This window comes from Corvus brachyrhynchos, unplaced genomic scaffold (genome assembly GCF_000691975.1).
Source record: "Corvus brachyrhynchos isolate BGI_N302 unplaced genomic scaffold, ASM69197v1 scaffold80, whole genome shotgun sequence".
NCBI lineage: Eukaryota > Metazoa > Chordata > Aves > Passeriformes > Corvidae > Corvus > Corvus brachyrhynchos.
The window spans coordinates 5,257,358-5,268,932 of NW_008236769.1; the positions used below are offsets into that span (position 1 = coordinate 5,257,358).

Genomic DNA, 11,575 nt, shown 5'->3' on the forward strand with positions numbered 1-11,575 from the left:
GTTCATTTGCCATTTTAATATGAACCTAGAATCTAAATTAACAATCAGTATTAATTCAAATATGCAGAATGGATGACCCTTTTTTCTTCATTTAGCATAATAACATACCTTTAAGTGGATCATGCTCTGCTCTCATAATGTCAATAAGGGAGTTTTCCAAAGAGTGCATATTCAGACTGTCATACATTCTATTTCGATCCTAAAAAAAAACAAAAGCCTTAGCATTGGAATACAAATTCTGTAATTTTTAACAAAAAACTTGAAAAGCAAACACAGATTCCTTCTAAAAGCTGCCCACTCAGACACTCTGGAAATGGACAATGATACAAAGTAAAATCTGATTTTCTTAACAGTAATTTTAACAGCATCCAAATATAAAACTAGAGAGGCAGTGTGAACAAATGCTGTGTTTGCATTTGACAGCCTGTGATTGCCTGTTTCCTTCAGAACTGCTTGAATCAGTTCTAGTGATCCACAGCAGAGTTATGCATTAGGCTGATTAATGAAGGAGACTAATGTCTGTAAGAGTTCAATTTCATTTCACACACAAGTAAAATAGTGAGGAAGGTGGGGAAGTACAGGACAAGAAGGGCAGTCACGTCACACAGAAGAGAGCACTTTCTTGGTGCTTGGCCAAGAGGCCAGCATGAGCCACCAGCCCCTGCCAAGGCTGTGCTTGCTGGCTTCAGGGCCTTTGCGTACAAAGACTTGAGTTACAAATGGTCAGCACTTAATGGTTAAAGGGTGGAAAACTGAAGCTAAACTATGAACAGGAAACGTCACAAATCATACTAACAGATTATCAGCCTTATAGAGGACAATTTCTTTTACACATGAATATTAAGAAGTTACCATACTGTCTTTAAAAATGTTTTCACTGACAGTAATAAAAGTTATTGCAATGAACTATAAATGTTTTCCCTGATTTTGTTTTACCTAAGACATTTTCTCCCATGTTTTCCAATGCACCCAAGTTACACACGCAGAAACAAGGCAACTTCTAAATTCTTTGGTCTTTCTGGGATACCCTTCAGAAACTGAAAATAGTTTGTGTAAAACTATAATCTCTTCTACTTTCAAGGCTTCTGGCTAGACTGTACTGCACTTAAATCCTATAATCGTGCCTTAATTTTACTGTTGTCTTCTGTCTGCACTATAGTAATTCAGCAGAGTAGGATGAAATACATCATATACATCCCAGGACTGGTGAAATTCCCTAAAGATGCAGCCATCCACTTAGTATGTATACCATGGGGGCAAAAGGTATATGATCCACGCTTACTGTGACTTTCTGTGATGGTTTAGCAGAACCATAGATTCATTTCAAACTACGTCCCTCAGCAAGCAGGTATTCCTCACACTGGAGGAGTAAAAAAGCAAACTTGGGAACAGAATTTTTCTATGAATCACACACTATGACTTATGATCAGCTTTGCCATGATGAAACTAGGGTTTTACATTCATCTCTTAGAAAGTTTAGTCAATGTTGGGATGAAGAAGCAGAAGCCTTTTTTCCCCACCTCTTTCTACCTCGAACAATTATTAAGAGTAATGGGTTCCTGTTGGGTAAGCAATCTGTTAGAAAATAAAGGATCTAATCAAATTAGTATTTCTGGAAGCCCTTGACAATTTTAATGATGCATTAAAAAAAGTAGGTTTCTCTTGTCTCCTGCTGTATCCCAGACCAAATGCCACTGACACTTCATTAGGCAGTCTTCAACCTGGTTTCAGTGTGCCAGCAAGTCCCCAGCACTATTTTAGCTCACAGCAACCTTTATTTTGGGACTGGCTGGCTTTCATTTAGTTCTTTAGTTACCCTGAGAACCACCAAAATGAAACTAAAGCGACTAATCTGCCTCCATGCCCTTAGAGGTTTGTTTCTCAATAGCACAATGAAAAGAACTAGCTTACCACAGCAAACCTGTCTATAGAAGGTGTGAGCACTGACCAAGCTGGATCTGTTCCCTACTGTCCCCTAGCATTCAGAAGGTATCTCATCAGGATTTTTAATGAAGTCTTAAAGTCATTTTAAGGCACTAGTTGGTAGGTAGTAAGTGCTCTTGCAAAAACCAGTGCTGAGTAAAGACAAAACATGCTTTGCTATCTCTGTAATTGACAGGAGAAAAGAACTAGTATTGGTAAAAACCAGACTGAACAGTATATGGTGTTTTATCTTTGTTACAGGTTCATTACATATTTTCTTATTTATTTTTTTTATCACTGCTACATAAATATGTGTTGAGGTAACACATGACTGTCTGGGAAATGGTCATTATTACAGACTTAATGACACTCTGTGGAGCAGGAGCCTGTAAGAAAAGGGTCAACCATGGTTCATTCCTAAAACTGACTACTTGGTCCTAAATCTTACAGAGAAATGGAAAAGAAAAACATGTAATGTGTTCGCAATTTATTTGTAAACTGCTCCACTGGGTGACATGGTGCAATGATTCTAACTTCACCCTTGCATCATTGTATTTTGAAAGTTCTGTGTATCTAATGTGAAAGGTCTTGCTCTGCTAGAAGGAGAAGAAATAATAAGCTTTTCCCATCCTTTTTACACCTTAGAAATTTTGTGGTTTGTTTCCCTGGCTTGTGTTACTTAACTCTGGGCAGCGGAAACATAAAATGGGGCAGGCACAGCACAATATAAAAATGTTGTGAATACACTTAAGTACAGCAGGATTTAAATATGGGAATTGCATTCTGCTATCCCACTACCCACACATCATGCTACCCACTCGTGAGTTTGGGTAGTATCTTGGTAATCACTGCTTCAAAATTTCAATCTCTATTGCAAATGACACTGATGAATTGCATGCTATGAAGCAACATTATCTGAATGTAACTATCTCTAAAGGTAGGTCATTCTTTGGGTACAAGGTTCATTTTAAATCTTCGTGCCTCTTGACTTTATAATGCTACAACACTGTTTTGAGCTTCCCAAATACGTATACTATATCTTTGAAGAGAACAGTTATCATCTATGCAAATAGGAAGCTTTAATTTCAAAGCAGAACTTAAAAGTATTTCAGTAATGTAAGTCACACACCAGCAAGTATTTTCTAGAAAGGTCTGCTGAAAGGGTACAATTCTACAACAGCATGCACTACTAAATCAGAAAACTTCCATTATGGTTTTGGTCAATTTTTGGGACAAGCACGAAAAGCAGTACCACTGAACACGATTGTTCCAGATCTCCATGCATGTGGAAACAGTCCCAAGAATTAGGATTACCTTTAGCTTCATTATTTCAATGCAACTGATAAACAGTTATCTTCTAAAACAACCTGGACCTACTTTTAAAACAACATAGAAGTAGTCCCAAAAATTAGAACTACTTCCATGTTGTCTTAAAGATAGTTCCAGATTGTTTTTGAAGGTAAATGCTTATCAACCACATTGAAATAATGAAACTAAAGATAATCAGTAGGGCAAAAGGCCCTGATACCTAAGCATGTATATTAATAAATGTGCTCTATCATCCTAACTCCCAATCCTAAGCATGTATATTAATACACGTGTTCTATCATTCTAACTCCCAAACCTAAGGATGTATATTAATACATGTGTTCTATCATCCTGACTCCCAAAGCACCTTTTGTCAAGGTTGAATTCCTGTAAAGTATTTTTCATTTCCTTCAGCTCTGTGGCTCATCAGTCCTGTGCTAAGAACCAAGTGAACTTTTGCTGTGTCAGTAGGTCTGTATCCTGTGGAATGTCACAACAAAATGCTAGCTCTTTTCCCTCAGAGCTGATAGTTACCTTCTCCCAAGCACTACAAATTCTCAGACTAGTTTTTTACTTTTAGCTGTCTAAACACTTGCATCCTGCTTGACCTACCTTTCCCAAATGAGAATCATAACTGCATTTGTACAGCAGATTGGTACAACTGCCTGAGCGATACGGTTAAGTAAAAAATTGTCTGTGTAAGAAAGTTTACAGAAAAGTGGTAGTTATTTTAGGAAGAGGAGAAGCACAAAGTACCCTTCCCACAGAACACAAGTGCTAGAACGGGCTTTTGACAGTGTCATGCAGAATACACCTGAAGAGCGTGCATTTGAGAAGTAGTCCCCAAGCCATGCACCTAAATATGCACAAATGGGAGGAGGGCAGCTTTCCCTGAAGAGCAAGTTTCCATACTAAACTGATGAACAACAGTTTTTCTAGGCACATTCTATTTAGGACTTCTAAATATACCCGTGCAATTTATGCAAAGATTATCCTGTTTGAGCATTTGCAGAAACTGCACTCACACTTCTAAGTTTATATATTGTCACTTATGCATAAAGCAAATACAAGGACCAAAGCTACTGAATGGTGAATAGTTTTGTTAATTTTTAACCACAAACATTAGTCCATAGTTAAGAAGTCTGACACCTTTGAATTTTGAACACATGCTTTAAACTACTGATTTGGAGGACTATTTGAAGTAAAAAATTAGAATGCTAACATAGGTATTAAAATCTGTAAATGGTAGTATCTTTAAGGTATGATCTTGACACGTCTCTTCATATTCTAAAGAAATGTAGCACCATGAGATGGGAGCTGAAGACAGAAGTCATAAAGCTTATAGTCATTTCAAGTATGGTCTGTCTTGGCTGCAAAAAAGAACTCTAACTTTGACCTTGATGAACTAACTGAGTTTGTTAAAAGCTAAATTAAAGAAACCTTTTTAAAATTGCTTCCCAAACTAAAATGTTAACAAGCTCCACTGTTTTCACCAAGTTCCATCATTTTCACCTTAAACGTGACCTGAATCGAAATGTGCTTTAAGACTTTCTAGAAAGTGACAGCTGATTTAGTAATAAAGTATCCACACTTTAAAAAGTACCTGAATATAGCATTCAGTGTTAATGTCAGAAGTAATAATCTAACAATTCCTACATACATATTCTAAAATATCTCTAACATCTAAACTTCAATATTCTCATTTTAGTGAGGATATACTATAACCATAAGCCCCTTTTTGAAACCATAACCACTGTAAATGAGAAACTTAATATGAAAACCTATTGAAACTACAATTTTAGCTCTATAAAAAAGCAAGGAGGAAGGCTTAAAGTAGACACCCAAAATTGCTTGGTTACTCTTCACAGTGTCATTAGTGGTAAAGATGAACTAAAGATGTCTGGTAGACATCTGTGAACGGTCATCCTGACAACAAAGTGTTGAAAGCTAAAATGACACAACCAGCTACGTAAGCTAACTAAATTGAGCCTAAAATGCACCACGAACGAGTCCTTTGGCAAAGACACACCTACTTCCCAGCTACATAAGCATTTTAAAACACTGAAGTGCTTCAGCTCAAGAATATGTATTCATAACCTGGAAACAACCAGACACCAGACTATGGAGATTGATTAAAGTCTTGGCAATCTTGACTTTCAAGGCAAATCTAGAAAATTTGTATATTAATAGTTTCAATGAAATAACTAAAGGGACATTAGTCATCTGAAAGGGAGGATGTTACTCAAGTTTTGGGTTTCTCACAGCCCTGCCCCAAATCTAGAAATATCTATTCAGCCTTGAGTACTTAAATGCAAATACATCAGCACATATAGCAAATGTACTTTTGGATGGATCCTAGGTGAGAACATACTCATTTTAATGCAGAGAACAAGGTGAGATAAGATACTCAGCATACACATCACTGCTATACTATCATGGTTGTTAAATATTTTGTTGAATTTTACTAATTCTGATTTTGTATTGCATTAATAGAATGAGCTGTATAACTGAAGCAAATTTAAATAATGGGAGGAAAGTCTAAGTTCATATGAAATCATAAAAACATTTGTATGGTAAGCACCACAAACTTCTCACTAACTGAGTCCTTTGAATGTGTAATCTGTGCAGCTCCTAATACTATTTATTGAAAGGTTGTGATCCTTAAGTTAAAAGCATGGTCACAGACCGCCTTCCCCAATTAGAGATATCCCCAGTATGGTCCTCAAACACAAGTATCTGGTTGTGTGTGTCATTTTAATCAGTCCTAGGCAATCAATCCACTGCATTAAAAACCCTGAACTGTTCTGTTCCAGCATAGCCTCATTAAAAAATAAACTGGTAAAGCCTGCCTTATAGATCAGTGTTTGGACAATTATACTGCTGTGAAGAGTAAGAAAACTTTGCAGCTAGATAATCTCAATGCCTTAAAGTTTAACATCAGCTGCCAAATATTCAGCACTTCTGAAAAAATGGGCCACACATTTAGGAGTCTAAACATGGCATTAAGAATCCAACTTTAGCAACTTGCACTTCACCTAATATTCACTGGTATGTGTATCATCTAGATCAGCCATTGAAAATGTGAAGTGGTATTAAATTGTACTAAAACTGTCATATCAAAAATTTGAAATTCTCCAAATTGAAGTGATTCTAAGGCAGAAGAACAGGACAGCAGCTTAAATTAAGTACCTAAAACTAACACCTGTTGTGACATACAATTTTAAACCACATTTTGTTTTTTATGTGATTGGCTTTCTTCAAAAACTTGAGCACATTTCAAAAAGAAAAATCTGCATTTGTACAAGATGCGACCTTACCATACCAATCCCCAGCTGGAGAGCTATGTTTAAACACAGAATAACAACACTCAGCTTTTAGGACCATGAACATTACACACTGTTTGTCTGAACAAACAGGAAGGACAAATCAAGGTGAAAACCACCTAGACACGCAGTGTATTTCCTTAATTCAAAAGGGACACAGAAATTAAATTCCTGTTCATAGAATGCAGTGTTTTTCATAGAATGAAAATAGTTGAACACTGATGTCTAGTATTGAACATTTTTAACATGTTTTAGTAAGATTATTTGCAGGATGGTAAGAAAAACTAACCTTGCAAACAAAACAGGATACTGCAGTTCTTAAAAAAAATAAAAATTTAGAAATAGTTCATTATTTTCATTGTACAAGAAATATAAATCAAAAAAATGGATATACAAAACACTGATCTCTGTCCTTGTGGTTTTTTACAGAAATGCCTGGAGCATGTTTTTTTGGGGAAAAACACCTGTATCAAAAGGTTTAGAAATATATTTTCAGCTTTGTACCCTATAATTGGGGTTTTTTTGTACTTTAGGTCAGGGAATAAAAGAGAATATTCATATTTTCTGACTTTTTGAAATGCAATGTAAGTGCCTCAAGTACAATCCCAAGGGCTGTGTAAGGTCAGTGGTGCCAGGTACGCTCTTCTAGAGAATTAGATTATCTAAATAAGGAACCTAGATTCTCTCTAAGGAGAGAGAAATAGGCCCCTCAATTAAATGCTTAAGTTGTACGGTGTCAATACTTGACAAGATTTCTAACTGTTCCTTTAATGTTTCAAGTACAAGGCAACAACCCTTCCCTATATGAAGTACCTATAATGGTGGAAGCAGTATGACTGAACTCAGAAAAAATTATGTCTACAAGGTTTTATGTCTGAAAGAACTTTATTTGATGCAGTTAGTATCATCTCAAAATCATGAGAAAGGCAAAACAGCTTCTCACAGTGAGCCACGTAAGAAAAACTTGGCTATAGGCTTTATTTGCTCACATTTAGATCAGTGTTGCCATGATGTTTAATTATTTTTACTTGAAACCAAAACAAACCGCTGAACTTTTTAAAAATCCTAAGGGATGACTTTCTTAACTTTTGTAAGCAAAAGCGGCTTCGCTGCAACTAATGTGGCCATTGTGAATTCAACTTCACATGGGATATGTTTCAGTTTTAACGAGGAAGTACAGAAAATCTGCTTTCATCCCTACAAGCAATACTCATAATAGTTTACTCAGTTATCAGTAAAGGACACTCATTGTCACTGGTATATTAATTTAATGTTACGCAGTTTTTAATCAGAATTGATGTCACTTCTATTCTGGGGACCACACATCAATGCCAATACCAAATAATAAAAAAGTTTGATGGAACGGCAAAGCTTCAAGCTTGGATACAATTCCTCTGTGGTTTATCTTGTTTGTATGAGGTACCTGTTTTTCAGAAAAGATCAGCAGATGACATGCTGAACGCTATCTGGACTTTGCAAAAATATTTAGCATTTTAAAAAAATGGTAGCTGAACACTAAAGATATACACAAAGTTAGTCTCTGAGAGCACTAGCTTTTCTAAGCTGTTTTTAATTGCTAAGTCTGAGCTACCTGAAGTTTGGAAGAGAGGTGCTTTGTCCCCTCCCCTACAAAATTTTAACTGCAGTTAGGCCAAAGAAACAAATATTCGGCAAAACTGTAAATGATGCAGTATGTATCCAACATGCATGCTAAAATGTGTTTGCTCTGTGGAAGCTTGGAAGAGATAGGTAACTTCTACACACACATAAATACTTTTGTGCTATACTTTCCAAATGGCACAAGATTTAATTACTATTATTTTTCAGTATTTTCTGAAATTGCTACTGTATCTTTAAGAATTCTCAATCTAAATACCACAGCCTTTTATGGAAGGAGACAAGCACAGCGCAAATCAGCAAAGATGGGTGTTTGACAGCATTGCAATTGCCAACAAGGCCTGATGAAAAGAAGCACGAGCTCCAAGCTCTGTTTAACTTTTTCATTATGACTTGAAAAATGTAACAGTCATCACAAGGAATTAATCACATAACAATAGTGTACTAACTGAAAAACAAGAACACGATTTCAGTGTAGCAAAGTAATTTATGGAAACATCTAGTGTTTCCACAATAGCAGTAGATAACACTGCAACCCTTCAAAGAGGTTTATTTTTACTGTGTTCTGCAACTATGACTTTATACATGTCACGGAGATTTAAGCATAGACAGATCAACAGCATAAAGATATCCAAACAGGCCTATTTTATTGGTGGGTCTGGTGCTCATAGGTGTGACCAATGATTGAGAATGCCCAACTTCTCACTCTGACATTTTAAAAAATCCCCCAATCCTTACACAGAAATATTAAGGTATTATAAAGTTAAATTGCAAGGATTTCTTTTCTACCCTATTACACAGAAGTTATTTAGATGATAGCCTAAATGCACAAGACACTTGCTCACACATAAAATGAGTTAATCTGTATTAGACAACCACTGTAGAAGCTTCTGAAAGTTCAAAGTATTGGTCATATGGACTCGTAAGACATACTGAATAAGCAAATACATTCACAACTTGTGCTTAGCTACATATGAATTCCAGTGTGTGTGTCACAGCGGTTTCAGTGTATGATGGGATTAACATTTTTGTATCTGTCCCTTAGGTTAACATCTTTGGGACAGATTTCAGCATTTACTTTCTACTATTTTTGCTGCCCTGCAAAGCATTATCAATCTCTAATACGTTTTACTTAATACAACACAGTTCCTGAAGAGTACAGCTTTTTTTTCCCCCATCTTTCTACCCACATAAAAGATTATTCTACTACGATATTTTAGCTAGCAAGGCTACTTAATGGAACCTGTTTTCACAGTATGGGCAAATGCATGTACTTGGAGCATAATTTCGGCATGTCCGAAAGTCACGTTAGCTTCAAAAACACTACAAGTATCAGAGCACACCTGGGCAGAGTCAGGACATGGCCTCCTGTGCCAAATTCACCAGAAAACTGGTAAGAAAAACCAGAATTCTAGTGGGAAATCCGGTCCCAAGGAGCACCCTCTTCCGACTACCTCAGCTACATAAGTGTTAGACTGCCATTTATGCAAATACAGCTCAAATGTGGTCACGATTATGACAAATGAAAGGCCTCTGCTAACAAGGAATGACTAAATTAATATAGGTAAAAATAGGAAAAATAACATTTTACCAAGAGGTTACTGAGGCTGCAGTTAAATGACTTAAAGTCACATAAGATGTCACTGGCAAAATTCAGGAGGTGAATCCAGATCTTTAGTTCTAAGACACATCCTTCTGTTTAACGCTTCTAAATCACAGGGCTTCCAGACAACACAAAAACAAAAGGTGCTAAAATGTGGAGGAAAATGATCTCACACACAAACATCAGCCTAAAATACCAGTAGAAGACAAACATGACAAAGACTCGAGAACCATCTACAAAAGTAAGAAAACCTATGTACAAGGACAAGCAAACAAACAAACAAAAAAACCTTGAGTTTTAAAGGAATTTGTAAGAATATAAGCATTACCACAGGCAGAAAATACTTGCTGGATTAAACATACTATGTTTTATTGCTTCATCAGCTCCTACAGTTTGCATTTTTCTTGACAATCAATATTCTTATTCAACTGTGAGAATCATATATTGCTGAATACACTGAACACGTGGGGATTATTTTAAGACTAAAAATAATACAGAAACACAATTTTCAAACCAAGTATCAGGGCTGCAACCACTGTTTAATTCTCATTTAAAATGAATGAAGTAAAAATGCTATACAAGACTATGAACACACCAGGTATACCATCCTTACCTGCAAAGGAAGGAGAGTATTACTGTTGGTGTCAGTTCGGAAAACATTATCTTCAATCCACGATTTTGGTGTCAGTGATGGAGTAGAGCGAGAAAATTTAGGAGGAGCTATGACATTACCAGAAAAAGGCTTCTTCAAAGGAGAGATCTGGTTCATAGTTCCTGGAATTCCCATGTTTCCAGTTCTACGATGGTCTCTGCCATGCATTCCTCCCCAGGATATATTTCCCGTGCTCCAGCCGCTGCTCTGATTGCTCCAGGGTGACTGCTTCAGAAGAGGCTAAAAAAGAAAGATTAATTTATATTATTTTGAAAATACTTGAAATGCTTTTCTACTTAAAAAAAACCAAACCCCAAAACAACCAACCACCAAGTAAGCCATGTGCAGAGATTTCTATGAACCATTCTCTCCTGATAACATGCAAATTAGTTACTGAGGCAAGGAAGAAAACACAGCTTCATTAAAAAAAAAGTCATTCCTACTCCCCCATATGTCTCCCCAGTAAACACCTTATGCAGCCAATTTTGATTATCATTTTAGTACCTGGTAGCATTTTTAAAGCTATGCAGAAGACAAATTCCAGGGTGTAAAACCATGTCACAAAAAACCCTGAGACCAGTTTTTATCATACATTACTTGATATTGTATGATGAGATCTCTGCATAAGTAACAGAAGAATTTTAAAAAGATTTAAAAATTATTAAAATAATATTCATATTTCTACTAATAATTATTGTTACTCAGTGAGTAGTATTTCACTGCAGTGAGTAGAAATTTAAAAATTTAAATGGCAGATTTAATTCCCCCTCCCAAGTATTTTAAATACTATTGTCTCAGTATTACCATATAAGAGCAAAACCAGCACTGACTACTGAAGAGAGAATCTGTTTGAATGAGCTATCTTAACATTTCCACATTAAAATGCATTGTTCTGAAGCCACTGCTCAAATATTTCTGGAGTCATGAACAGACCAATTTCTGGAGTAATGAGTCTATGGGATTCTGCAGGGTGTACTCTATAATTTTTTTTTTTCCCCATCTAGGTATGGTGTATCTTACACTTACATAAAGACGCTTTTATACAAGTGTATGTAAATACACTTACAGTAAGTGCACTATATTCTCTAATATGAAAATGGAAGAAAGAAGATTTTAGAAAGAAGATTTTTAAAGGATTAAGTTTTTATT

At 36.0% G+C, this 11,575-nt stretch overlaps 1 protein-coding gene across 2 annotated transcripts in view; it reads right to left on the reverse strand.

The window, feature by feature from the left end:
* CPEB2 (cytoplasmic polyadenylation element binding protein 2) overlaps nucleotides 1-10,666 on the reverse strand; it is a 49,429-nt gene extending 38,763 nt beyond the window's left edge. For both annotated transcript variants that reach the window (XM_017727610.1, XM_017727609.1), the window contains exons 1-2: nucleotides 10,388-10,666; nucleotides 109-199 (exon numbers count right to left, since the gene is read on the reverse strand). In XM_017727610.1, coding sequence (XP_017583099.1) covers nucleotides 109-199; nucleotides 10,388-10,594 — 298 coding nt within the window. In that variant the 5' untranslated portion in view covers nucleotides 10,595-10,666. The remainder of the gene's footprint in view (nucleotides 1-108; nucleotides 200-10,387) is intronic.
* Between the last annotated feature and the right edge of the window lie 909 nt (nucleotides 10,667-11,575).